Below are 27,929 nucleotides of genomic sequence, written 5' to 3' on the forward strand. Positions count from 1 at the left end.
TTGTAGTCAAAATCGTTTATTTTCCTTTTAGTTTCCATCAATATTCTTTTTTGTCTTTACATAAAGCTCGTCACAAAGGAATACATACATTCATTAGGCAGGTCGAGAGAAGGTACTATGAGAGCTAGCAGACACCTAATTCTGTTTATTAATCGTGACTTGGGAAAAAGAAACAAAACAAAGCGACTGATTCTAAGTGTGGCCTAAGCGGGCAAAAACATTGATCAACAGAAAAGCAGAAGACAGGTAAACATATAACATACAGCAGTCTGCTTATAAAAGCCCCACAGAAAGATAGACTTAATTGTTAAGAGCCATTTATACTGTAGGAGTGGATATCAGAAGAGACTGCATTTACTAGTGTTTGAAAGCAGTGGTACACACAAGGCGTTGCTACTGTACTTTTTCTAAATGAAAGGTCCTGCTCAATGAAAGAAATCCTGTATGGACAGAAGTGAAAGACACGTGAAAGAAAGGAGAGGAGAGGGTGGTGTGTGCAGTTTATCAGTTGTAGAAAAGAAACAGGCTTTTAAAAAACATCAAAAAGTTATTGTGAACTATGGATATTTGCTCGTTAACAGTCACACCTGCTGCAACCTGGCAGCTTTAAACTTGGACACCCTTTTCGGGGCTTGCTGGGCCGGGACGACGTCAGGCGCCACCTCCTCCTGTTTCCTCTCCAGTATGGTCGGCAGAGCTGGTGGAGCGATGGTCAGATGGGGGACAGCTGAAGGCATCGGGTCCTTTTCTACTACTGTACCGGAAAAGGCCTGGACGAGAGAAATCGCAGTAAGAAACCGGCCTTGATGTGGTATGACTTGACTGATGGTTTAGATTAAGATTAAGACATATTTTATTTCCTCCTGCAAGGGGAAATTGTTGTTAGTTATTACACACACGCTCATGACCTATACATTATGCACTAATGGAGAGGTGTCAGAGTGAGGGGGCTGTCCATTAAAGGTGCCCCGAGCAGTTGGGGGCTCAGTGCCTTGCTCAAGGGAACCTTGGCAGTGCCCAGGAGATGAACTGACACCTCTCCAGCTACCAGTCCACACTCCGTACTTGGTCCGCACGGGGACTTGAACCGCGTGACCCTCCGGTTCCCAAGTCAAGTCCCTACGGACTGAGCTACTGCGACCCCAAAAGGAGTCTTAAAAGTATTTATACTGTTTTAATGCCATGTTTTTAGGGTGGCACCTAAATCATGGTTGCATCTATCGCCGTGGTCCTGCTCCGCGCCCTGCTACGCCCTGCAATGCCCTGCTATGACCTGCTATACCCTGCAGTGCCCTACACTACACCCTGCAGTGCCCTGCTATGACCTGCTACACCCTGCAGTGCCCTGCTACACCATGAACTACTACAACTACTATTTCTAGTCATAGTTCAATTATCTTTATTGTGACTATTATTGCCACTGTTCATCACACCCCCAACCGGCACCGTCAGACACTGCCTACCAAGAGCCTGGGTCTGTCCTCCAGCTGTTACTGGAGAACAGTACTTATACTTATACTACAATACTTCCAGCTCCTATTTTTTTTAAAGATTTTTTTGGGGGGCATTTTAGGCCTTTATTTGTATAGGACAGCTTAGACTTGAAAGGGGAGAGAGAAGGGGAATAACATGCAGCAAAGGGAGGCAGGTCGGAGTCGAACCCGTGGCTGCTGCGTCGAGGAGTGAACCTTTATATATGGGCGCCTGCTCTACCAGGTGAGCTAACCAGGGGCCCTGCAGCTCCTATTTTAACTTAAAGAAGCTTCTGTGGGAGTTTTGTTATGTTCTCAATAAGGGATCTGCGGCTCAAAGGAGCAATTTTTGTAAATTGTTTCATAATATAGGAATATTGCAGAGTCCTTCACACTGTAACTGAGATTAAAGACTGTACGAAGAAACTTGACTGAGATCTGTTCAGACAAAAAGGCATTAAGAACTAAAAGCTAAACTAAAAGACAACCATGTGTCGTTTACCTCAAATCGGCTGGCGGGGTGCAGTGGGACCGCCGTGGGACTGTCATCGCTGGTGTCGCTGTGCGTCGCCTCGTCGTGGCTGAAGCTGCGTCCAGTCACCCGGCGCTCCTCGAAGTCTGCGGCGCTGCTCTCGCTGGTGTCGCTGCACACGCTGTTCTCTCGGCTGCGAGACTTCAGGATGGACTTCCTGGGGACGGGCTCCCCGTTCTTCACATCCACAAACAACCTGACAAAAGACAGCAGACCAGTTTCACCAATCAGAGGAGAGGAACCATAGATTGTTCTATGTGTGTATGTGTGTGTGTGTGTGTGTGTGTGTGTGTGTGTGTGTGTATGAGGAACCTCCTCAAACAGACCTCATAACTGAAATCAGTTGTGTTTTAACCCTTGTGTTGACTTTTTTATATCAGAAATATGGGTTTCTTACAACCAAACTGCCCCAAAATAACTTGGATGGATGCATGTGGAACACATACAACATTCCTTGCAGGTAAAATGAATACTTCCATTTCATAATAAAAAAAAAATGTTTAAGCGGTTTTAAAACAGTATCCTAATTAAACTTCGTCTGTGATTCACTCAACATCCTCTGATCTTAAATATTAGTCAAAATAATTCATAATTTTAGCTTTTTTTAAACTCAAAAATTAGGTATGATGTGATTTTAAATTAGGTTTATTGACCATGAATTAAAAAAACTTAACAAGTGTTGAAAAAAGTGACAAAAACATTTTTCAAAATCGTCAAAAGCAGTAAAAAAAAAAAAAGACAAGAAAAAAAAAGAAATGAGTTCCTGGTCAACGGGAAGACAACACAAGGGGTGAGTTGGGATATGTCTGACTTTAGGGTTTGTTTTTACCTGTAAATGTCCACTGGTGTTGTGATTTTGTGAAGTTCGTGATGGGAGTGTCCGTTGTTGTGGCCGTTTTTCTTTTTCTTCTTCGAGTGTTCCTTCTGCTCTTTCCTTTCACTGAACTTGAACATGGTGTTTTTTCCTGTGTTAATCCTCACCTGAAGCAGAAGACAGAGACAGGCTGAAGAGAAAGTCGCCAAAGCACTTAAATAAACTGCAGAATATATAAGACAAGAAGAAACAATATCTTTACCAACTAATCTGTAAAATACCCAAAGTGATTTATCACTCTTACCTTCTTGGGTTCGATGGTGTGAGAGAAAAAGATGGTAGGCAAACAGCTGCCTTCCTCTTGCTCTTCCTCGTCGTCTTCGCCCGCTTTCCTGTCTGCGCTCGGCGGCGCTTTGCTGTGAGGCCTGGAGGTCCAGCTGGGCTTCAGACTCAGTCCATTTACCGGGGGTGCAGCATCTCCCTCCTTCTCCTCTTCTGAGGAAATGGATGACGTGTCCTCGCCATTCATGTCTGCATTATCAGATAATCTGGAGAAGAAACATTTCCAAGAGACATTTTCATTTTGCCCGAGGTCAGAAAATGTGCAACTATCAATGGCTACTAAGACAACACCCCGAGTGTGTTCATCTACCTGTCCTGCTCATCTTGTAGCTCCTCCAGTTTCTCGAGTTCATCCAATCTAGCCCACAACTCCTCCTCGGTCAAGGTGCCGTTTCTGCTCCCTCCATCTCCGCTCTCTCCTTCATTCTCCTCTTTAAGATCCAACACGGCATCCATCTTGGGCATAGAATTTGGTTTGCGAGCTATTCTTTGTTTTCCTGTTAATAGCAGGTGAGACGGAAAAGAAATTCCTGAAATACTTTTCTCAGCCTAAATCTCAATCTGGAGTTTGGTGTAGAACTAAGCTTACATTGATTAGTAGTCAAATGAAGACAGAAGGAAGGCTGACGAGGATACCTTTTGTGACAGCAGCGTCATTGTTTCCGGCGTCTTCTCTGATGTCAACGTAGTCCCCTTTACTCTAAAAAGGAAGCAAAGTCAATACATCTGTCCCCATCTTTGTCTCATGCAATATCTCATCTGGGAGATGACTTGTAGTAATGCAACATACGGATGAGATGGTTTCCAAATCCTTCGCGAGCCCAACTCTGGCTTCAAAGTTTTTCATCGTCTTTGTCAGATCATCAAGTTCATGCTTCACGTCTGCGGGAAATGGGTACATCATCGTCAAAATGTTTGACGCAGACTGACAAAAGCCAATGTGCAGGAACTGGCTGCAGGCTAACAGAGATTTTAAATGGAACATTTAATATACCAATGGCAATCAGCTGCTAAAGAGTTAAAATCCTAAACAAGTTGGGGGGGGGGGGGAGAAATTGAAAAATGATGACACAAACAGTTCATAATATCTTCTGCCCTGAATACTACTCCGGATCATTAAATCTAGACAACAATTAAGCCCTTTTACTAATAGCAGCAGAGGGCCCTTGTTTCCATGGCGATCGGGAGCCCCTCCAGTCAGAAGGCCTGACAACTCAGCCGCTGTCTGACACATTTCAGCCAAGCTATGTTTGTATTACAGCACTTAGCTCTGTAATAGCGGGGTGGGCAGGGTCAGGAGATAGGGAGGGGGGCGGGGGTGGGAAGGGATGGCAGACGGCTGCGGATGGGCTGTGGCAGCATGTTTCTGCTTCACTAAACACTCTAATAATGTTCACATCATAAATCGTTACTTGGGCCCATTTAACTTGATATGAGATTTTCAGACCTAGAACGAGCAGCGGGGAAAAGACACACAACCCATGTTAGAATCGATACATTTCTTTTCTTCAAAAACGATAGTGTTGCATTTACAGGACTTGATTTGACCACAGGAGAGGAAACGGTATGAACTGGTCGTACAAGATGTACAACGGCGGCAGTGACAACAGTGGCATGTCAAATATGAGTGCAGGAGCAGCACAGCAAATAAGTGATGCGAATGTGACTTGCGGTTTGCGGCCCTTTAACCACATATGAAATCGAGTACCCCGCGTACGCCTAAAATCCAAGATGTCAGTACAGTTGTTAGAAGCAGCTTCACAGTCTCATCTCAAAAGTTTCTTCCAAAATGGTAGGGCAAATAACGGCTCAGCTGAAAGTTAGTTTGTCACTTCAGTGATTCTTCAGACAAGCTTGATGCAACAACACCCTCTGCTGGATGAAGAACGGCAGTGTCGAGCAGTTCCATTAAAATCAAACAAACAATGACTCCTCTCTTTTGGAGAGAGGACAGGAAAGCAGTCTTTTGAAAAACAAGACTCACATTTCATCCTGTGATCGACAACTTTCTGAGCCTGCTTGGCAGAGCACTTGGCGAACCAGTTGTCGCCAAGCAACACTGTGACCTCGTTTGTGTGCACCAGCTTCCCGGGCATGAAGGCCAAAGAGCCAAACGGCACCTGTTTATAGCACAGGGGATGAAGAAAGAGCAAAACGAAAGAGAAACAGTTAATAAAGCAGGTGGCAGAATGTGGACACGAAAGTAGGAGAAAAGAAGAAATAAAATGAATGCATATTTAGGGTCAACTTCTGCAAAGTTAAAAGGTCCAGTGTGTGGGAATTTCTCCCATCTAGCGTTGAGATCATACATCGTAATCAACTCTCTCGTGCCACGCAGTTCAAAGCACGTATTACAGCTACGGTAGCCTTCACGCTTCAAAAAGCCGGTCTTTTGCTCTTTTCATTATCCTTTTTTGGGCGAAGAAGAAGACTCCTGTTCCTGAAATTTGGATTTTGAATACGTGTGATCCTCCACGTTTCCTTCTTCATACTTGCCGGTGCCGGGAAGCGACGATATGCGACAGCGAAAACGCGAAAGGCGGAGCAGTATATCCTGTACGTCCCTTACCGGCTAACGTATATCAAGACTGGTGCATGAATATGGAGCGTCTACCCCAGTTCATGCAAAAGTAAAATTCCAAGCCAATAGGAATACTTGGAATTGATGGTGGAGGTAAATATTCATGAAAAAGGACAAGTTTGTGAACGGGCAACACAGATTTTGATAATGCACAACTAAAAACGTGACACACTGGACCTTTAAGAATATCATCCCAGCTCATGGCACTTGTAAATGGTAAACTGGCCATTTGCAACAGGCATTCATCTTAAAACTAACCTACACTGCACAAGTTGTGTGTGTGTGTGTGTGTGTGTGTGTGTGTGTGTGTGTGTGTGTGTGTGTGTGTTTCTTCTTGTGCATTTTGAATAAGGTCAGCACTCACCATGATGTCATAAGACAGCTGATCCGGAAGAGTTTGAAGCCGCTCATCCAGGGCTTCATAGTCACCTGCCACCTTTTGCCTGCAAAGCATGGATTTACAACGGTGTTAGGCCAACAACTATTCAAATTCATGATTGTTTTCATTTAAAGTCACATCTCCTCTGAAGCAATTGTTATCCAACTTGGTTTGTTTGACTTATTCTGGGATGTTAAACAAAACAATGCAAAGCAAACAATAGCTATGGAGTAATTAGGAAGTGCCCGTTTCCCCCTTCAGGGAAGAAGGGAGAAGAGTTCTCAAGATGTCGCTGGTATTCACCTGTATCTATTTGCCACTGAACAATGTAAAACTTGGAGAAAATCATGACAGCAGAGTGACAAAAAGCAGCCAACGTTATACTGTGATGCCGTCTTCCATGCAGATAAAGAACACAGAAATATACAGTTACTCTAAAGGTTTAAATAAGTAACATTTTTTGTTTGTTTTGAGATTGCCTACTTTCTCCATTTAAAGTCACAACACCAGTTTGTAAATGTAACACATCTAGGAAGTTATGCAATGCCCTGGTTGCCTTATTGCAACGTACTAGAATAGTCTAGCGGTCCTTTTAATCTCAAACCTCTATCTTAAATATAACATATCAGATACTTGAGTCCTTTTTAGTCAAAAAGGAAAATGGACCCTCAAACAAAAACTGGTGAGTGTTGTTAGATTGTTGACTTAAAGTTGTTGTATATTTGTCATAAACATACAACAAAGAGTGTCTCAAATAATTGTTACCACAAAAAATACACTTGTCCACTTGTTTCAACCACTTGGTTTGACCGAGTGTGCTCCACCTGTAACTACAGACTGCAGGTGCATTGTGCAGAGTTTAGAGACGTGTGCTAGACTTTTGGACCCACAGAACAATAATCTGGCATCACAACACAAACAAACAAACAAACAAACAGGCGAGAACTATTTTATGGTGTTTGGTTGCTCTTTGTCACCACTCAGTTTTTTGTTTGTTTTACCCAGTAAAATAAGTTTACTCAGCTTACTTGTATTACGGACCTTACACATCCACAGGGGTGTTTTCAGTTGATCTGACTTAAAGGTATAATATGATACTTTTGTCGATTGGTGTTTGTTAACACAGTGTTCAAAGTTGGCCAGTTGTGATGTCACAACTATACTACACACATATACACACACACACACTATATGTGTGTGTGTGTGTGTGTGTGTGTGTGTGTAAAGTTTGAATATATTGAATGAAAGTCTGAATATATTGAATGAACCTTGAATATACTGAATGAAAGTCTAAATATATTGAATACACCTTGAATATAGTAAATGAAAGTCTGAATATATTAAATGAAAGGGTGTAGAAAGTGCAGCTTCAGTGCTGTTACAGTCATTCCCGGCTGCAATGACGGTGCAGACAGAGAGAGCGCCGACGTGAGAGACCTGGAAATGCTGACCAGTCAGAGCAGACCGGGCTTTTTGGAGGGGCTAAAGTGGAGCGTTTCAGACAGGGTGAATACAGGTATATTCAGACAGACAGTATGAGAAAAATGCTGTGTTTTGAACATTTAAGCATGTAAGCGTGCGAGAAACCCAAAATACAAGTTTAAACCTGAAAATGAGCATAATATGGAACCTTTAAGGTTGGCTGTGAACTGAAAACGCTCCTTCTTGCTACTGCAACTGTGTTTAGGAATCAGAAATAAACTGTCTAATTATCATCATTTCAAGCATACTTGAAACAAATGCCTCCGATTGGTCTGGGACAGGGAGTGTCTAATTTGTGGATTTTGATCAGAGCGAGCACTCTAAACGCAAAGCATCAATATTGCACACAATCATGCTTGATTAATTGAGGATGCCAAACTCATGGCTATTATTAGACAATAAATTATTCAGTAATAGCGTGGTGCTATACCAACTGTGTCTCGACTAAACACAAACTTCACTGAAGGGAATTAGTGGATAATGACAAAAGCTCCATTTCTGGTTGAAATATCCATTTAATTTCATTTTCAAATTGGTTGCGTTCATAGAAATTGATCACTCAGGGACAAGCAAGTGCAGAGACATACGAATCTCGGCTGACCATTTGTTTTCATATATCAAGCGTTGTGCAGATGGGACTTGCCTTTAACATTTACTACGTAAATTCTAAGAATAATACTACTGAGCTTTTGCATGTCTTTTCTTTTCACAGATATTAAGTTTTCAGTTTGTTTGTTTTTACATCCAAGGGAAGAGCTATCATATTAGAACCAGCATTAATTGAACAGCTTATTGTATTTGCCTTGTGGCGACATTTCTATTTTTTCCCGAATTTCTTTTTTTATAGTGCAGGGGTGACCGGGGAGTGTTTCAACACCGGGTTAGTTGTAACACTAGTAGTCAGTGTGATCAATCAGAAAAGAGCTGCGGTGATGTAATCAATATCGTACACTCCCATTATATTGTATTGTCTACTATGGTTAGTCTTCATTTTTGTCTAAACAAGTGGCGACGACGAGTGGGCAGGGGATGTGTTCATGTTGTGAGATGTATGTTTTGTATTTTGCTCCAAAACAAATTAAAGATTGTTAATCTTAAACATATCATACACTCCCTCCTTTTGAACTCACAGGAGAAGTGGCATGTCTCTGTGAGCAACGTTGTGGATTCTTTTTACGATTTAAGATTATTTTTTTTGCCTAGAGTTCGTTGTATTGTAGAAGCAATGGTTCGACTTACATTACCTAAAGTTGCCCTCATTTAATTTGATGCTTTGCATTCGTGCTAACATCAAGCCCACATGCACGTGCACATCTGTCAGTTCTGTGCCAACAAAGCCTGTACCCCAGGGACATCCATCTACATTTGTCAAAACTGTGACAGTGATTGAACCCTTATGCGACACGTGCACGTTAAAGAATACAGGCAACACTCACAGCAAGTTTTAGAAGAAATAGGGCCGAAGTGTTTTTTGTCACTTTAAATTGGTCAAATTCGTTCTTACATAAATTGGATAGTATGGATGTTATTTCAGCAAATGACCTCTCATTGTTACATCTATCTCCAGCTAGAGTTACAACTCACCCCAGTAGTGGGGTAGTTTGTAACAGAACTCTTTGTATTTGACATTAACTCACATAATCTGTGATTGGGTAGTAGAAATCCAAGTGAGTGGTTTTTTTTTTTTTTTAAAGATAATTTTTGGGGCCTTTTTTGACCTTTATTCGATAGGACAGCTGAAGACAGGAAAGGAGGGAGAGAAAGAGGGGGATGACGTGCAGCAAAGAGCCACGGGTCGGAATTGAACCTGGCCCGCTGCGGTAAGGACTGAGCCTTATCCAAGCGAGTTTTATTCGTAGAAGATAAATATGGGTACCCTTAGTGCTAGGCGGTATGACCAAAAATTTGTACCACGGTATTATTAAAGATTCTGGCTGTTTCACTGCATTATTTTTTTTGCCTTGACTGGACCTTTATATAGATTGTTGATTTTTCTACTGACCGAAGTACATTGCATATAAAAAACATTTTAATGTCATCATGTATACTGAAAGCTTTGATTACTATAGTTAATATTTATGTTTGCACCACAAAATTATACAATATATGAAGGAATCAGAATGAATGAAACAGTTGCAGAATAAACCATTTTTATTGTGAAAATTGTGTCGTAGTAAAAAAAAATAAAAAAAAACTTAGAAATTAATAGATATGTCAACAACTTTAACATTGTTTCCTTTACAAAACAAAATAGTTTAAGATAGTGGTATAAGACCTATAAAGTGACCACAGGTCTGCTGTTGTGGGCGACGGTAAGTAGCTCCAGCTTTCTTCGGCGTTATAATTGGGATTAGGGATGTCACGAGAGCAGATACTTGCGATACCTTTCGACTCTAAAATGACAAAACACCGTCGATGCCCATTTTTTTGAAGCACCGTAAGAACCGCGAGCACCGATGCCAGTGTTAGCATCGGTGCTGTGCCTCTTCTGGAACTGATGGGGGCAGTATATGCTTCAGAGTGTTCCAGTCGATACTTACATTCAGAAGTGGGAGATCACGAACAAGTGGAACTACACATGGCATAGAGAGCCGAAGTCACTAATAATAATAATTATTTTTTGATCCCGTTTGAACTGAGCCATGAATTACACATATGATGTTCATCAGTTTAATAGATAATTTCGCAAGTCAAGAAAGTCTTGAATGTGCACTAGTGAAGGAGCATCTCCCAGCTGATAACAAACTATGCTACCTGGCTAGCTGTTGTAACGTTACCCAGCATGCCGTTCGGGGGTGTAAATTTGTAAATTTACAATTATTAGTGTTACAACTTGTTTATGTGTCACAAATTGTTCTGTGCCATGGTGTTTTACCCTGTTAAAGAGTTAGCTGCTGCTTATTAATTGTTGTCAGTAGTTTGTGATTGTGTGTAGTCTTAATCAACGGAGAACCTTTCTAAAGCCACCGACACACCAACCCGACGGGCGACCACAGAAAAGGCAGTCGGACTGATCAGTCTGCTCCCCGAGGTCCAAAAAGTGCCTCAGAACACACCGAAGCGACGCCGACTTGAGCGTACGTTCTGCGCGTGCGCGAGACGTAATACGATACGATTATCGGGTTGGTGTGCCAGGGCCATTAGATAATTGCCTGACCGATGTTCCCGACCTTCCACTCTCTGCGTGTTGCCATTATCAAACTCTGTCCATTTCGGGAAACAACAACAAACTTCACGCTGAAAATGGCAAGTTTTAAAGAACATTTGGATTGTGCAATACGGCATGTCTGCTTGGTTCTTTTGGGGAATGAATGCAAAAAATTTACAAAGAATATATTTACGGTATTTACTCTCTAACTGGGACGTTTTGGGACAGATTGGCGGAGATTTGCGATGGACAAAATCCACACGGCGATCACTGGTAAAAGCTAATTATGTTTAACCATTTCTCCAGCTAATTTAAATAGCTCACATTACTGTATTGTTTGAACAGTTAACTTCGTTTAATATTGTACGTGTACAAGTTCCTTCCTGAGACCATTTTGCAGAGCCACCGTCGCTGCGTGAGGAGCATAGGGCCGCGCAAGACGATTGTGATTGGTTTAAAAGAACTGTACACCTATCCCAGAATGTATGTGTGGTGTAGCCAGACCTTTCTCCACGGCGCTGGAGATAGGTCTGGCAATGCAAGACTAATTGTTGAGTTATAAAGGTATGGCCTACTCATGAGTGAAAAGGGTACACACTTAATATGGGTCTCCTCTCAATACACTCACAGCTTAGCCCGACAGTAGAGCTGTTCGTGGAATGTGAAAATTCATACCGTACGGGAAATTAAAACCGGTATACCACCCAGCACTAGGAACCGTGCATGAAAGATTGAGAGATCTAACACAAACAAACAACCACTGAGTTACTGATGCTCAAACAAAAAGGTGTTACTACCATCCCTGGTCTCCACACAAAAGCAAGCTTAAAAAACTAAAGAATGTTATCACTATGCAACTGTTGAAATAGAACATGGGATTTCTTAATGCTTACCAGTGTTGAATCCGACTTTCACAGTCTTTCACCACCTGTTTTTAGGACAGATAATTTAAATTCAAATCATGTGGAACATCTCTTAAATGTACACAGCCTTCTGTTAGGGCTTTACTAGCCTAAAGGAGTAAATGTTAAAATGACAACTGTGATTATTGCCACAAGCAGATTTTTCCAATTCCTAAACATTTTATGTTTAGTTTCACTTGTGATGCAAATACTACAATGCTAATACACAACTTATTAAAGAAAAGAATAATCACACACACACACACACACACACACACACACACACACACGGGGAAACAGACAAAACACCCAACCAGATGAAGGAAGCAGGAGAGGAAGACAAACAGCTCTGTCAAAACTATAGGCTAACGTTACATTCAAATGGCCATGACATCTGCCTTTCACTGTGAGATATGGTGATATATCATGTATGCAAACCAAAATGTTCCAACGTTTGCTAAACTTTCTCAGTGTTTATACTGATTCCTAAATAAAAAGTGAAACTTCTCAGATCGTATTGTTGTAAGTCTGGGACTTCCTGTATGACTATCTGTGGAATAACTGTTACGTGTTTAACAGTAAGCTGGTCGACAGTTAATAAAAACGTTAAAAGTCAGTTTCCAAAAAGTGTAGAGCACAACAAATCCGTCAAGTCAAGTAAAACTAGCAGCTGAGAACAGAAACTAAACACACCTCCCTGCGGGCAACATTTGCGTAACAAGAACTTGAACATGCGAGTGGCTGCAAGAGGAAGCTTCTCGAACATGGACAGTCAAAGCAATAAACTTACAACTTACTAATGTGACATATGTGTTAGTGCAATTAGTGGACAAACGTCTATATTTCGTGTACAAAGCACTTTAGTAACGTTAGAGCCACTCGTGGTTTGAAGACCCTTGCTGCTGCTGCAACGCGTGGTTTGGCTAACGTTTCAGACGTTAGTTAACGTTAACGTTAGCCAGCTAAATTTGTTTCGTGTCAACTGGTTACCTTACCTTCTCGTTTTCCTCTCGGAGCCTGGCAACTCCGCCGAGATGCTCTATATTCATTTTACCTTTTTCAGCCATTGTCAACCCACGTGCACAACAGGAATATGTGGTGTTCTGTGACCCCAAAACAAAGCTCAGGGGTTGTTGTGAGTCCTAAAGAAGTGTTTATGAATGCAGCAGCAGCTATTCCTGAGACCCGTTCTGCTTGTATTCATCAATGAGGCGGTGATAATAATCCTCACTTTCGGAAGTGATACCATTTCACACTCTCATTTCAAGATTTCTGCATGCTTTTCCAAAAATATCCACGGTTTTAATATCCAAAGATTAGCAAATATTCCTGGTCACTCGCGCTGCGACATGCACCTCGGTCCAATGTCAAGAAGACAAAATAACACCGGAACTTCCGTTCAACATATTCAAAATAAAATGTCGCTTTTAAGTAGGCTATATTAAAACACCAACATAGAATGAACAAAACACCAATGAATGAACAGAGGTAAACCTGTAATTGAATTGGTAAATTAACAAAAAATATCACCCTGTCGCCCCTTTGGAGTTTTTTGGGCCCCTATAGGGGTCTGAGGTTGACAATCAAGACTAGAGTAAAAGTATGCAAATATTGTCAGCAAAATGTAACAAAAATACTTATCATAAGGAATGGTAGTATTAAATTATTGCTGTATTATTGTATTTTTTATTGTATTGCGTGGTACATTGTATTGTTGCATTTCATCCTTTGTCATCATTGTTTATGAAAATGAATTATGTCTTCTATGTCTGTCCGTGCTAATTCTCCTTGCACTTTGAAACATGCACTGCTTAACTCTCTTGATCTCTAGCCAAAAAGACTTTCAATGTTAATGACATCATTACTGGTCATCACAAACTAGAGTATATCCTTTAAAAAAAAAGAAGCTAAAATCACTATTGATTTTGACAGCATAATAATTTCCTGTGATTTCAATATTTATGTAGATGACAGCAACAACTCAGAATCAGATAAAACATTTTTTTCATAAGTTTACGGGAATCTTTTGATTTTTAACAAGATGTCACTGGGTCCATGCATACAAAGGGTCACACACTTGACCTCGCCTTTTCTAAGGTCTTGATGTTCTAATAACAGCTTCATATGTTGCTATTTCCAATCATATTTTTTTTGATTACATGTGCTCCGTTGAACAGATGAATATGGCTAGATTAATTAACAGTTGCATTAATGCTGACACTGCAGCGTTAATTCTTTGAGTTCATTTAAATGCATTCTTGGGTAGTTTAATAATAGTGTGTTGTTTTTATAAGTTAAGACAGTTTTGTGTGCATGCAAACTGTTATTATGCAGCATAAGTGTCAAATGAATGCAGTTGGGTAAAAAGTACATTTCAATCTGAAATGAAGTGGAGTAGAAAGCATAAGATGGACACATTCACGTAAAAAACAAGCATCTCTAAACATCTCTCTTTCTTTAGTCCCGTTTCATACTTTTATTTTGAAGACAAAACATTGCATTTTCCGTTTTTTAGCCATATGAAGTCGCAGCTGTTCCTTTGTGTCTCCCAGTGTACTCTGGGTAAATGAAGGATGTTTGCACAAATGTAAACAGTCGACATATATGCCTAGCAAGCTAAAAATCCTGCAGAACTGACCAACACACAGTAAAATAGTGACGAGCACAACCACTGTCAAAGATGTATCTATAAGAAAAGGAGCAGTTTGATCGCCTGTACCTCTACCTGCACAGACACGTAGTTACAGATAATATTTAAACACACACACACACACACTTATTCACATAATAGCCCGCATAGTTATCAGTAGATATAGCCCTAGTTAGCTCAGACAGGTCGGTTGTGATAAACAAGTTAGGTTTGAGAAAATGAATATAGGCAAATCCAACCATGGTTCCAGCCCCCTTGTTGTTAGACGCTCATTGGCTGTTTTTTGTTGCCTTTAATTGCTGTCGGAAATATCATTGTACCGGTCATAATAGCAAAAACAAATGATGCACTGTGAATCAAGAACCCCTTAAAAACATCATCCATAATTCACCTCTTATGTTTGGTATGGGAACGAGATGTCCCTTAATTTGTCCATTCATTTGAAAAGTCATACCACTTAAAGAGCCTTTACTCATCAAATTAATAAGAAGTTATAAGGGATAAGTAACTTTCCCCAAAAATTACACATTGATCTGAGACATTTGACAGGTACATTTCCATTATTAATTTAACTCCTAATAACCCCCTTTATTCACAAAGCCTTTAATTAACAAATATATCCTGAATTATCAGTTCAAGCTATTATTAATAATTAGGCCTTTTATAATAATTGAAATAATTTTATTTGCTGTGTTATACTATTACGGTAGAATAATATAATATTATCCTTATTCTCTACTTTGTCTCAATCTTTTTTCTTTTTTTTCTGTAATTATGTGATGAGCATTTTCAGTGACTTACTGACCTAGCTAACCTAATAAAACTTATATCTTTGGTTGTTTTCATAGACTGGTTGTTTTCCTACCAAAATGCAGGGAATTCTATATGGGGATTGGCCGAATGTTCCTGAACGCAGCATTTTTGTTGTTCCCATCAGGCATTGCGGCCATAGTCAGCTCAGAAATGAAAGAGTAACCGGCTAATCAGAAATTAGTTGATACATCATAATAACATTATAACAACGGCCTTACAAATATTGATGAGGATTTCATAACACAGCAAGGTAAGCCTATAATGTTTACAGTGATTATTACAGCAGGCTTGGCCGAATGGCTAATGTTATTTGTTGAAATGGGCTGTGGATGCTACACTGAAACGTTAACCTTTGCCTTTTAGGAAGATTTCTGATGCAATCACTACTATATTGGTATCTGTAAATGATTGCTTTAGAACGTTTCTATGTGCCGCAGTATAGTTTAGTACTACAATAATACAGCAATAATACAGTTTAGTCTTCTGTGTTTGAAATTGTTTAGTGTATGTCAGTGTCTGATGGGATTTTCTAAATTGTTGATTTGTGAATAGCCAACAACAAATACTTGTATATTAACTATTCTAACTGGCAGTATTTTCCTGATTTCTTATTCTATGCTTATTGTTAGATTGTTAAGTATCTTACAGTTCTACTTTCTGTAATGTCTCCTAAAAGTATTTAACTCTGATCCACAGTATGAGTCATCGAATTGATGATGTCATGAAGCTGTGTTCTGAGTTATCTGCCAATCAGCAAATCCAGACCACAGTGAAAGGCTCAGGGAAGGGAGCAGCAGCAGCTGGTGGACTGGCCTTCGCTGGAGGGTTAGTTGGGGGCCCTCTTGGTATTGCAGTGGGTAAGTGGGATGTAACTTAAAGAAATATAAAAAAAAAAATGTATATGTTATGTACAATCATAATTCAATACATTTCAAACCCTCTTCCCCTGTAGGCGGTGCTGTTGGAGGCCTGCTGGGCTGCTGGCTGACCAGTGGACAATTCAAACCGCTGCCTCAGATCATAATGGAGCTCAGTCCTCAGCAGCAGCAGAAGCTTTACGATGATCTTATGGTCGTCCTGGGAGACGTTCAGTGGACAGATTTGGCTCAGCTAACTGCTCTAGTGATGGGCAACGCCACCCTGAAGCAGCATCTCACAGCCGCCCTTCTCGGGTATATTTCCAAGGAGCTCCAGGCGGAGGTGCACTACGTGGATTAGTGTCTGTGGAAAAACTGGGATAACCTGACTCAGGGGCGCACATGCTCAGGAGGACGGAGTCTTTGAAAATAATGTGAACTGATGTTATGAAGCTGGAGAGACTTTTTCATCAAATGTCATATCACATTTTGTAAAATTGCACAGATATCACAGTCCTGGCAACAGGTTACACTGGGTAATATGAGGTTAGCAAATGACTGTGAAAACAGCTGTATAACTGGATTATTATTATATTATATTATTATGTGAAGTGCACCCATCAGTTGAAGGAATTATTTATTCATTAAGCCTTTGAAAGCCCTGATAATCATGGTTCAGATACACCGATTTCAATACAAAGGATTATGCACTTAACTGTACAGTATGAAATATTTTTGATTTGACAATTTATTAAGTTTAAGACTAGGAATTGGCCAGCATATGTTCATCAATAAAAAAAAAAAAGATTGTGCATTTCTTAGGTTCAGTTTTCCACAGCACACTTGTTCATCAGGTTTAAATCCATCTGTGATTCGAGTGTGAAACAATAGTGCTTTTACTTACTTGGCAGTTCACACTCTTTGCTGCTGCCATTACTGGTATAAAATTGTCATATTTTCTGACACAAACCCATTAAAAGTAACAAAGGGCCCTTTGACCTTCTTAAGAGTCACATATGGAGGCTAAGACTTTCCTGATTTAAAAAAATAAATAAGAAAAACCTATAAAGTACTGTATTAATCCCAATATAAAAATGCAATTAATCAAAGACATCAAGCTAAATGATGCAGGACAATGGAAGAAAGAACTGACTTTTTACACGTGAAAAGATGCAATAACTCATTCATAGGAGTTGGAAATATGTCTTTATTAGTGAATACACATTTTATTGCACCCTCAAAACTCACACAGAGCCATCAACAAAAATACATATTACATAGAGGAACTGAGACAGAGCTCCAGTATTTATCCCACCAAGAGTGTGTCCTCATCAGGGAATACATAGTAGGGAACCTCCAGGTTAAGAGGCGCTGGTCCCTTTCTTATTCTTCCTGAAGCATCATAGTGGGAGCCATGGCAGGGACAGTAGTAGCCTCCGAAGTCTCCAGAGTTGGCGATGGGCACACAACCCAGATGGGTGCACACACCGAGGACGACGATCCACTTGGGGTTAATCACTCTATCCTTGTCATGCTGGGGGTCACGCAGCTCTGACATATTCACACCCTCCTCTGTGGCGATTTCCTTCTCTGTGCGGTGGCGGACAAACAGGGGCTTTCCTCTCCACTTGAAGGTCATGTTTTTGCCTTCAGGGATCTCACTGAGCTTGATCTCAATCTGGGATAGGGCCAGGACATCTGCTGTCGCACTCATTGAGGAGAGAAACTGGGTGACCACTGTCTTGGCTGCATACACACCAACCACAGTGGTCGCTCCAGTGAAAACGTAAGAGAACGACCTTCTTGCGTCACTGCTGTCCTGGGAGGACTTGTTGGGGTCGGTAACCTCGGGGCGACGGTAGTCTGTAAAGTCAGGAATCTTGATATCTGTGTGGGCAAGGCGGATCCCCCCAGGAGCTGGAAATGAGACATAAGATGCAGTTTTTAAAGACAAAAACAGCAGATGGATTGTAAAATATAGCTTACAGCATCTAAGAAAACCATTTAAAAGTAATGCATTTCTCTTTCACACCGTGTCCTCCTATAGGTTTAATTAATAGAAGATCTAATAATCATAAACCACGCAAACTAAATGATTTCTGTTGCATTAATGTGACTTTGGACATTGGATCACTTCACTTTAAAAATGGTAAAGACATTTTAAAAATTCTAATTTTGGATTAAATTAATAATGATTGATTTATATAACGTTACTGTTTATATGCTGTATCCATACACATAGATCACTGAAACCAAAGACACCATTTTAATTACAATATCATACCAGTCAAGGGTATGATTACTTTCCCTTACATTGGCTACAATACAGCACATCAGATCAGGTCTAAACTGGATTTTAGAAATCATGACAGTATAGCTGCTAACAATTATCGATTGATCTGATTATTTTTTTGTTATCGAATAAGACAATTAAATTCTTAAATTGCTTGTTGTCTGTCCAGTCCAAAAACCGAAGATTTTAGGTTGCTATCACTGAAAACCAGCAAATATTCACATTGATGAACTGGAACCAGTGAATATTCGACGTTTTCTGTAGATCACAATTAAGTAATAAGTCACTAAGTTCAGTGTTATTGTTGTGACGCAGTTCAATAAACTGCAACGATTGCCACACACATCCATCTTTCACTCCCCTTACCAGCAGCAGGCGCCAAGTCCTTGGCTCCAGGTTTCAGCAGGCTTTTAACTGCGTGTTTTGTTGAATGCAAGTACGGGGCAAGAGCCCCGGACCGAGCGGCCATGGACATCATGTTCGCTCAAAATAAGAGATGTCCACACCGCAGCAGGGGACAACGCCTTCTTGTGTACAAACTTCACGTGCATTGATGCTGCTTTACCTGAAACCGCCCCGCCTTTAAAGCGTTCCGAATTACGTACGGTCTGACCAAAGCGCTCTTTTCCTAATATAGCGAGTTCTTACATAGTTTTGAGGTTATTTATTCATGTTAGAATTACACTTTATATATTCAGTGTTGATACATGGCGATAGTTAGATGTACAACGGTAGAAACCATACACTAATGTAACATAAAGACCTAATTTAGTACAGGCATGATCCTAAGTCAGCTGCATCCAGGGGGTCCTCGTGATGTAAACAAGGGTCCTCTCACAAAATAAGGAGAGCTAGCTACACAATGGTAACGTGAGATATAAGGAAAAAGAAAAATGAAAATACCCAAAAGAAAACTATTCCTTCTAATTATTTTTGCGTATGTGGCATTTTCACTCTATGCTGCATACAATGTCTTCTTTAGCACCAAAGTAATCTCCCGTGTTCACAGGGTGGTAAAGAAGGAGTCTGGAGCACTCTCGGGTAATTTCCCTGGGAATAACCGTAATCTTCCGATTGCAAATAAACTGCCTAACATTTTCATAAATCGACAGTTAGAAACTCATTTTTTTTATGATAGATGAGTGAAAAGCTGGATGGCAATTGTGTATTGTGTTTGCAGGTGGTGTCAGAGATGGCGGTGCTGTTGCTCCATTTTTAGCAGGTGATTGGAATCCGTGGGAGGATGAACAGGTGGACTACAACTCTGCTCTGACCAAAAAGAGGGAGGCCTTCAAACAACACCTGGGTCGAATTGAGAAGAACAAACCCAAAAGATACAGGGTACAAATCTGGGGGAAAGCTGCCATAGGTAAGGCATGGTATATGAGGTGTCATTAATCTGTTAGAGCCTGCAGAGAAGGTCTGTGTTGTGATTTGGGTGTGAAAAGACAATACTGTGACTTTACAGTGGCATCGATTTTCATCTGCATGTGTGCATTCAAGTACAAAGCATTTACAACAATGTTTCCCCTTATATTTAATTAAATAATACAGATTAGAATTTTTTCATTTTTCAAGTCTTGTGATTGATGATTTAGTTTGACTTCTGGTTGTTATACTTTTTAAAACAATATACCTTTTTTAATTTTCCATTTCAAGTTTGTCATGTAGTCATACATACAGTTATACAGTGGAACATAATGTTATTACTCACTTAAGAAGACGTGCAAGAAATACAGGAATTGGTCAATAAGAAATGGACAAGTCTGAGTGTTACTGTCTGTATAAAAGAATACAGAATCCGACTGCATATCGTTTCAAAACGTCAGAAATAACTACAGACTTAGAGTAGTGTGATGAAAACATGCAGCAAGTCTAAGAGCCTAAGGGGAAAAAAGCTCTGGCAGCTGTCTCCTTATGTTAGTAGCCCCTGCAGCATTGCTATCATTCCTAACTCACATTGCGCAGCCATGTATTCTTAAACTTCACAAAACTTAAATGATGGGAACAACCATTTGATATACGCACATGGATTGGATGTGGAGAAGTTGAAAAGAAATGATTATTGAAATGTATTCCAATTCACAATAACATGTATTAAAAGTAGTAGTTTCCTAAATGTATTAACTATTTGAGAATTTGGATGTTATTACATTACAGTTGCAATGTTATTGCAGAGGGCTGGAAGATACTTTGGTGATCAAGCTGAACAGTGTTTGGATAGGGAAAATTGTACTTTAAACAATAAAAAGCTAAATGAATATAAAAATGTAATCAATGTTAATAAGCGAAATGTGTAAGAGATATTGAGTGTCTTCATGTCCAGAATTAAAACTATTTATCTACAGTTCTTTTTGTAGCCCAAACGTAAAGTAGATATAGTAGTAAATCATATTGGTTGTAGCTCAGAGTGTAAATCAAATAAAGTCAACCAGATTCAAAGAGCAAATAACAGAGGAACAAACACACAAATGAAGCTATAGCTCAAACATGTTTTGATGGATTTTAAATAATCTCTCTAATGCATAATTCTTCCTTACTTTAAACTAAGTTCTTGCATGAGAAAGAGGAATACAACTGATGCTCCCTGTGAGAAAATGACATCATTCTATTTATCATTTGGAATAAACATGTTCCCCTACCCTTTGCTGGACACTTCATTTAATTTAGTCCAGACATAGATGTAGATACAAACTATATAAAACGGATTTATGCTCTGCTGCGGAAGTCAGACATTGGAACAACGTAATGGCACTGCACATGTTGACATACCATTACATGTCATTTAGCTGACGCTTTTATCCAATCCTTTTTGATGTATCGCAGTGGGATATCGAACCCACGTCTCCCACACCAAAGGCATGTGTCATATCCACTGCACCATCACCACCCCATCTTCAGGTAGCACAATGCATTGAACCCTTCGTTGCTCCTCAGGGCTTTACCTCTGGGAACATATTTTAGAGGGACCCCTCAACCCTACTGACAAGATCGCACAATGGAGAGAAGGAGAGCTGCAGTCAGGAAAGATTGATTTCAGGTAACAAGTCAGAAATGCGATACTGCCAAACCCAAGAATGTATTCTGCTTTTGTGACTCTGCGAAATACACCACATCATATAATAACTACCTAATAAGACAGAACTATTACATTGACTTGTTCTCCCTCCACTCTTGCCTCTTCATCTTTAGTTTCTACACAGGTCCTGCTGTAGTCCAGGGCCATGTCCCTCTGGATATGCACAGCCTGGTGCTGGTTCTGAACGGCCGCGAGCAGCAGAAGGTCTCTTACTCTACACGGTGGCTGGAGCATGTCCAATCTCTGGTACAGTCCCACACAGTGTCACATGTGGCTGTGGTCCTGCTGGGCAACGAGCACTGCAACAACAACTTCATTGCCCCTTACTTAAAGAGAAATGGTGGCTTTGTGGATCTGCTGTTTGTAGTGTACGACAGCCCCTGGGTCAACGACAAGGATGTCTTCCAGTGGCCTCTGGGTGTCGCTACGTATGCTATTTCTTACTAGTCGTGTGTGTGTGTGTGTGTGTGTGTGTGTGTGCGCGTGTGCGTGTGTGTGTGTGTGTGTGTGTGTGTGTGTGTGTGTGTGTGTGCGTGTGCGTGTGCATGTGCGCGTATCATTATATACATATATATATATATATATATATATATATGAGTACATTAAACTGCGGGTTGTCTTTTTACATGAATAACGTCTAACAAGTTGCTCTGTTTTGCTCGTCTCTGTGCAGATACAGACAGTTTCCTATGATCAGGCCAAATGCCCAACTGATTACCTCCAACAGGCCATACCTCTGCAATTTCCTAGGAACTGTTTACAAAAATTCGTCCAGAGAGACTCTCATGCAGGTGCTGAAACAATCTGGTCTGGAAAAGGAATGCATCACCACTGCCAGGGATAAGTAAGTCATTGTTTAGGACTAATATGGAAGAGCAAAGCTTTTCTATTTTGTTTAAATGACTGTATTACTTGTATGTTTTAAGAAGACTGATATTGAGTTTTTGCGTTTTTTTTAGGCTACAACATTTTTTGTCACATACAGCAAACATCTCCTCACTGTCCGCTAACTGCCTGTCCCCTGAACACACTGTTAAAAAAAAAAAACGCGGTCTCTGTAGACAGCCCAGGCTCTACAAACGGCAACAAAAACAAACTGGCCAATCTGCACCACGAAACATAACAGTGTTCCAGTCAATAACCGACAAGAAGGATTTGGGGGTGGGGGTTGGGGGGGTTAGTGTGCGGAAGCACCATGGATGTATTAAGCACGGAAGGGAGGGAGAGGGGACGTGATGAGGAGGAGGGAGGGGCGAGCTAGCCTCCGTTTTGTTTGAAAATACTTTGAACGTCAACAAGAAGTGCCGTCACCCAACATCGCTTAGAGCACCTTTAATATCAAGACCTTCTCACGGAGACCTTCCTATTGTATCTAACCTATTTTTGTTAATAGGCATCGGGGTTCTAACACTTACTGAGGAATCACATTTAAGGGTTTTGAAACTATTTTCAAGGTCTTGTGTGGTGAAAGTAGAGTACATTTCAGGGACTGACATGACATTAGTTATAATTAGACACCACAGAGACAGAAAGAGGACTATAAGTTTGTCCCCCATCACTTGTATTAGAATTGTGTTGTATACTTTACTTAAATGTGAGCAGTTTGCAAACTTCACCCACATTTTACATTGTAGGGCTGCTGCTCACACAGAGGGCTGTGGTTAGTCTTTTTTCTTTGACCAGGTTTCACTCCTGTATGTGGTACATTATGCAGTTTGAGATGAGTCTTTGTCAGGGAACCCTGCTGTTATCGGTAGCTAGATTTATGTTTGGACGTTTTCAATGTAGAATTTCTGTGTTTTTTTCTTGTTTAATTATGAAATTATAAACGGAGTTGAGGTGACATATCTGAATCATGAATTGTCTCATTGGAACAGTACTGCGATATATCTTGCATATGTATTACATGTATTCCTTGCCTCAGGTGGCTGCCTCAGGAGACAGCAGACAGCCTGAGACGCTATCAGACAGCTCTGGCCGAGAGCGAGCTCACTCTCTGCCCAGTTGGAATCAACACCGAGTGCTACCGCATCTACGAGGCCTGCTCGTATGGCTCAGTGCCAGTGGTGGAAGATGTACTGACACCTGGGACTTGTGCGGCAGGGCCCAGCTCCCCACTACGCCTGCTCAAAGCTGCAGGAGCACCCTTCATCTTCATCAGTGATTGGAAGGAGCTGCCGGCCATCTTGGAGAGGGAGAGAGGGATGAGCCAGGAGCAGAGGGTGGACAGGAGGAGGAGGCTGCTGGAGTGGTACGCCAGCTTCCGTCAGCAGATGAAGGAGAGGTTCACTGAGGTCATCGAGGAGACTTTCTTCAAGAGCGGCTGACCGTTGTTCTTAACTGACAAACATTTAAAAGATATACAGGGGTAGACGTTCAATATTGGTTTAATTTATTTGTGGAGAAATGTGACCTACTACTGGTGTTGTGAACCTGATGATGTTCAGTGTAATATTCCTGTGCAGGTTATTAATAAAACCATATATGTATGTTGTAAAGCAGCCATTACTAGTCAGTAAAGGGCCCAATGACATTACTGTGTATTTATCATCTTAATGTTTACAATGGTGGAATGTCCAGGCGTTTAGAAATACTAAATGATAAACTGACTTTGCATTTTGTAATCCTTATATTCATTTAAATTTTATATCTGTTTGTACACACTTAATATTGTGATTTAAAAAAAACAAAAAAAAAACACTAAACATAAGGAATAGAATGGGATGATAATGTGTTTTTATGCCTTGTTTGAAAATGGTAGTTAGAGCTATTATTTTGTATTGTGAGCGACAAATGTGTGTTGTTGCTGTGGCACGTGTCACTTTTCTGTAATGTCTTCTTTGTTCTTTTTTTTTTTATATTTATTTCAGTGGTGTGCTGCATGGATTTTTTTTTTTTTAGACAGTGCAAAGAAAATAAATGAGTGTTGTCCTGAGGAGAAATGTGTTGATGTGCTTGTCCTGGGCTTTTATTTTTTCCTGCAGATGGCGCCGTGGACCAGTTAATTTTCAGGGGCTATAATGATCTCAGTTGAAATGTAAGGCAAAAGGTTTTTTTTTTTAAGTTGGACAATATTAAAAGGGGAACAACTTTCAACTTAACTAAATCAACACAGATCAGGTAATATAATGGTGCAAAAGAATGGTGGTTTGGTATCTGCAAAGTTTGTTAAACTTATACTATGACAAATCATGTATTTGCTATGTATTTTACTATTTACTGTCTGGAATATTCAATGAAAAACTTCTTAATAAAATGCATGTATTATATATTACCTGTATTACCTATAAGAGCTTACTTGTATATGAGTGCATGGGTGTAGCTAGGAAATACAGCCCCCCCCCCCCGGCCCAGCTGACTAATATGGACAAATTAATAAAAAAAAATTAAAAAAAAGCCTTCAGATTTGGGAGAAGCGTGTCAGTCCTGGTGTCCACTATAGCAGCAGATCCCTCCTCCTCCTCCTCCTCCTCGCCTGGCTCCAGTTGCTGTGTGCTGCAGTCGGCCTGCCCTGTCTGCCTCAGAGTCTGCTGGGAGTTGGGGGGAGAAACCGTCGAGGGAGAGCGAGCAAAAGGGGGGGAAGTGTGTGTGTGTGTGTATGAGTGTGTGTGTATATGTGTGTGCGTGCGAGTCCCAAACTGGAAACCACTACCAAAAAGAACACACACAGGATTCCAATCGACTTTAAAGCCCCTACGGACGGGTTGTTGGCACTCCTTTTTACAAATAGCTGTGAAAACCCGCCACGGAGAGCCTGAAACTTAGGCGAGTGTTTTTTTTTTTTTTTTTTCTTCTTCTTCTGTGGTAGCGGCAGTGCTGTTGCGCCGTGCCGACTGTTCTGATACTTGAGCGGATTCATTGGTTGGAGCAGCATTGCGCATTGGACCCCCGCTGTATATCTACCGCTTATCCAGAGGTTAGAGGAACAATGAAGAACTAACGTGTTCTTCTTGCTCCCAAGTCGAGCTTGTTGCAGACTTAAATCCTTTCAAAGTGTCATTTTTGTCTCGCGCCTCTTCTTTCCCTCGCGTTCATTTTTCCCTCGTCCTGTGTGGGATGCGTAGGCTGCTGTAGGATCCCGCTTGTTGACAAACTGTGTTTTTTTTTTAAAGAAGTTTACAACAAGCTTCGGACACAAGAAGACAGAAAATGTCCACGCCGAGGTTCAAAAAGGATAAAGAAATCGTCGCGGATTACGAGAGTCAAGTCAAAGGTAAGGGAGAGTGAATGTTTCGCTGGGAAATGCTTGTTGGAGCCGCTCGAAGACTAATTGGGAACAGGCTAACGTTAGTTCACCGCTACCTGCGTATCATAGCTAGTGATGTGGTGTGTTCTCTTAATACATCCATGTGTGTTACATTTAAAAAAAAAAAAAAAAAAGAAGTTGCTAAAACATGACTTGTTTTACGGCAAAGCAAACAATCACATTTTTAACCGCAACATCTAACGTCATTTTTTTTTGTAAAGTTACTTACAGGCCTGTTACAATTTATTGGCATTTATGTCAACATTACAAGGGTGTGAACTTAATTAGCAAAATAAAAAGATTGGTCATTGTGTTCAAGAGTGGCTTTTAAGTCTTTTGTTTTGCATCTGAGAGCCAATGCAAGTGCTCACAATAGATTCACCATTAGCCCAAAGTAGAGATCAATATCTTTCACAGATATAGCCTATCAAGTTATCTGTTATGTTGGATGTCCAATCAGGTTACACTCTTTATCTGCCGAGACTATACTCCTTCATGGTCTGGTGCATTTTATTATGTTGATGTGTTTAACAACCTGTTACTATCAGAGTTGGTATGTGACTATGTAGTAAGTGCACTTTTCCCACAGCATGATAATACAACTGAAGACAGGAAGAGCACATGTTCAGACAGAACACCTGTATTAAGATTCAGTGTATTGCTCAGGGGCACTTCAGAAGATGCGGTTGCTTGTGCCATTCATTTATTACTATTCTCTGCCCTCTCTGTTTCCTCCTGAATAGCAAAAGCCTCACTCCTAAGCATACAACTGCTATTTGCCATGATTTAGGTGTGTGATTTAGAGGTCTGCAAGATGCCATAACGATGCCACCCTAACTTATCTTGTCTCCCCACCCACCCCTCCCATGCATGCAGAGCAGAGTTAGGTTATTCCCAGATAGACCAGCACAGGAAAGAGGCAGTTGCTGCTCCAGGGTAACCATGGGGATTTGGCCTCCAGCCAACCAGTTCTGTTCTTCAGCGCTGTTAGCATGCTGAAATACCACCCATTCATGTCCCCATATATAACCTTAAATCCAGAGAAAGGGGGAAGGTTAGCAGGGGTCGGGGGTTGAGAAGAGAAGGGGCCAATGCTGAGGAATTACAAGATTGCATGTGGTTGAGCATAAGCTCTCATTTGCAAGGAATGTTTTAGCACCCTTTCTTCTCCTTGTGAGGATGACTAAGGGCTTTCAGCCTATAATAGAGGATGATGCACAGTCATAGGGGATGCTAAACAAGAGATGACGAAGCCTCCCATTTGTCATGCAGAACCCAGCGGGGTAATAACAACAACCTGATGCTGCTGAGAATTAGCTGTTGCTTGATGGGACCAGCGGAGCCTCAGTAAATCAGTGTTACGGTGTATTGTATTGTGTTGTTTTGTTGAAGATGCAGAATTCAATTCTGAGGGTAATACACTGAGTCTTGTCATTCATTGTAAATATTCCTGTGAGATCATTTTTGTATCCAGCCCTAAAGGCTGTCTTTTTTGCAAAATGTACTGTACTTGTTCTTTTTGCATTGCAAATAGCTTGTGCGTATTTCATTTGAGAGTTGCTTTATTTCTTAGTCATTTAAATAAAGTTTTTGGACGAAGACATTTTTGAGGGTGTATCAGGATCATCTTTTGCGTTGCATTTGGCATTGACAACGTATCACGCCCGTTCTGTCTTTATATGAACTGGACTCCCTGCAGTTAACCATGGAGATACATTTATGTTACACATTTTCATGCATATTCAAACATGCTGTATCATCTCTACAAAACCTATATGTTTATGCTTGTTGTCGAGCTTGTCGTTGTTTTTGCTCCGGAAAAATAGCTGCCAGGCTCGTTAGGATTAGAGTAATTAGCAGTTGAAGAAAATGCATTCAGTCAACATTAAGTATTCTGTTTTAGAGCGGCGCCTGATTTTCGCAGCTGTAAAGCTTTTTATGAGTTAAGAGTTTGCAGTGATAATGAGTGGGATCACATCTGCAGTGTAGCTGTGATAGCTAGAGGCAGATTCTGGTGAACTGACATTGATTACTCAAGAAGTAGAACAACAAGGCAGTGCGGAAAACAGCCAGAGCTCATGTTTGATGCTTTGGCCTGCATCCTCTCCGTCTCACAGTTTGAATATTTGTTTTAATTCTCAACAATATTTCAACAAATATCTGGCTGTCAGTTTTGGCACATCTTACATGACCACTCTTTGATCTGTAGTCTGAAGCCCTCTGTCCCAATTTTGACAAATAACACTGTGGTCGTCTGCCGTCATCCAGTTATTCAGCAGTGATGCAGATTTACACCAACAATTCCCCTTTTCTTTTGAGAATCATCATTTCAAAGTCAT

At 40.7% G+C, this 27,929-nt stretch overlaps 5 protein-coding genes across 8 annotated transcripts in view; 3 read left to right on the plus strand and 2 right to left on the minus strand.

Annotated features, from left to right (window-relative positions):
- Positions 1–13,013, minus strand: uri1 (URI1 prefoldin like chaperone). Its single transcript, XM_078257618.1, has 11 exons — positions 12,648–13,013; positions 11,644–11,678; positions 6,106–6,184; positions 5,145–5,280; positions 3,951–4,042; positions 3,797–3,860; positions 3,471–3,657; positions 3,123–3,366; positions 2,834–2,985; positions 1,975–2,200; positions 1–770 (listed from the first exon to the last, which is right to left on the minus strand). Exons 1-11 carry the CDS (start codon positions 12,717–12,719, stop codon positions 582–584), a joined length of 1,476 nt encoding a protein of 491 aa, XP_078113744.1. The 5' UTR covers positions 12,720–13,013; the 3' UTR covers positions 1–581.
- Positions 13,014–15,239: 2,226 nt separating this feature from the next.
- Positions 15,240–16,588, plus strand: LOC144522505 (protein C19orf12 homolog). The gene is made up of 3 exons (XM_078257621.1): positions 15,240–15,365; positions 15,812–15,972; positions 16,068–16,588. The coding sequence occupies exons 2-3, from the start codon at positions 15,813–15,815 to the stop codon at positions 16,331–16,333; spliced, it is 426 nt and encodes a 141-aa protein (XP_078113747.1). The 5' UTR covers positions 15,240–15,365; position 15,812; the 3' UTR covers positions 16,334–16,588.
- Positions 16,589–17,159: 571 nt separating this feature from the next.
- LOC144522503 (cytochrome b-c1 complex subunit Rieske, mitochondrial-like) lies at positions 17,160–18,846 on the minus strand. Its single transcript, XM_078257619.1, has 2 exons — positions 18,632–18,846; positions 17,160–17,889 (listed from the first exon to the last, which is right to left on the minus strand). The coding sequence occupies exons 1-2, from the start codon at positions 18,741–18,743 to the stop codon at positions 17,279–17,281; spliced, it is 723 nt and encodes a 240-aa protein (XP_078113745.1). The 5' UTR covers positions 18,744–18,846; the 3' UTR covers positions 17,160–17,278.
- A 257-nt stretch (positions 18,847–19,103) lies between these two features.
- Positions 19,104–24,279, plus strand: rxylt1 (ribitol xylosyltransferase 1). Its single transcript, XM_078257622.1, has 6 exons — positions 19,104–19,306; positions 19,446–19,634; positions 21,203–21,305; positions 21,458–21,772; positions 22,018–22,188; positions 23,269–24,279. Exons 1-6 carry the CDS (start codon positions 19,159–19,161, stop codon positions 23,669–23,671), a joined length of 1,329 nt encoding a protein of 442 aa, XP_078113748.1. The 5' UTR covers positions 19,104–19,158; the 3' UTR covers positions 23,672–24,279.
- Positions 24,280–24,858: 579 nt separating this feature from the next.
- srgap1a (SLIT-ROBO Rho GTPase activating protein 1a) overlaps positions 24,859–27,929 on the plus strand; it is a 97,187-nt gene continuing 94,116 nt past the window's right edge. For 2 of the 4 annotated variants that reach the window (XM_078257625.1, XM_078257626.1), the window contains exon 1: positions 24,859–25,557. In XM_078257625.1, the coding sequence (XP_078113751.1) occupies positions 25,494–25,557 (64 nt within the window). In that variant the 5' untranslated portion in view covers positions 24,859–25,493. The remainder of the gene's footprint in view (positions 25,558–27,929) is intronic. The other 2 variants (XM_078257623.1, XM_078257624.1) reach the window with 1 other exon arrangement.

The sequence above is a fragment of the Sander vitreus genome, chromosome 8, assembly GCF_031162955.1.
Source record: "Sander vitreus isolate 19-12246 chromosome 8, sanVit1, whole genome shotgun sequence".
Classification (NCBI taxonomy): Eukaryota; Metazoa; Chordata; class Actinopteri; order Perciformes; family Percidae; genus Sander; species Sander vitreus.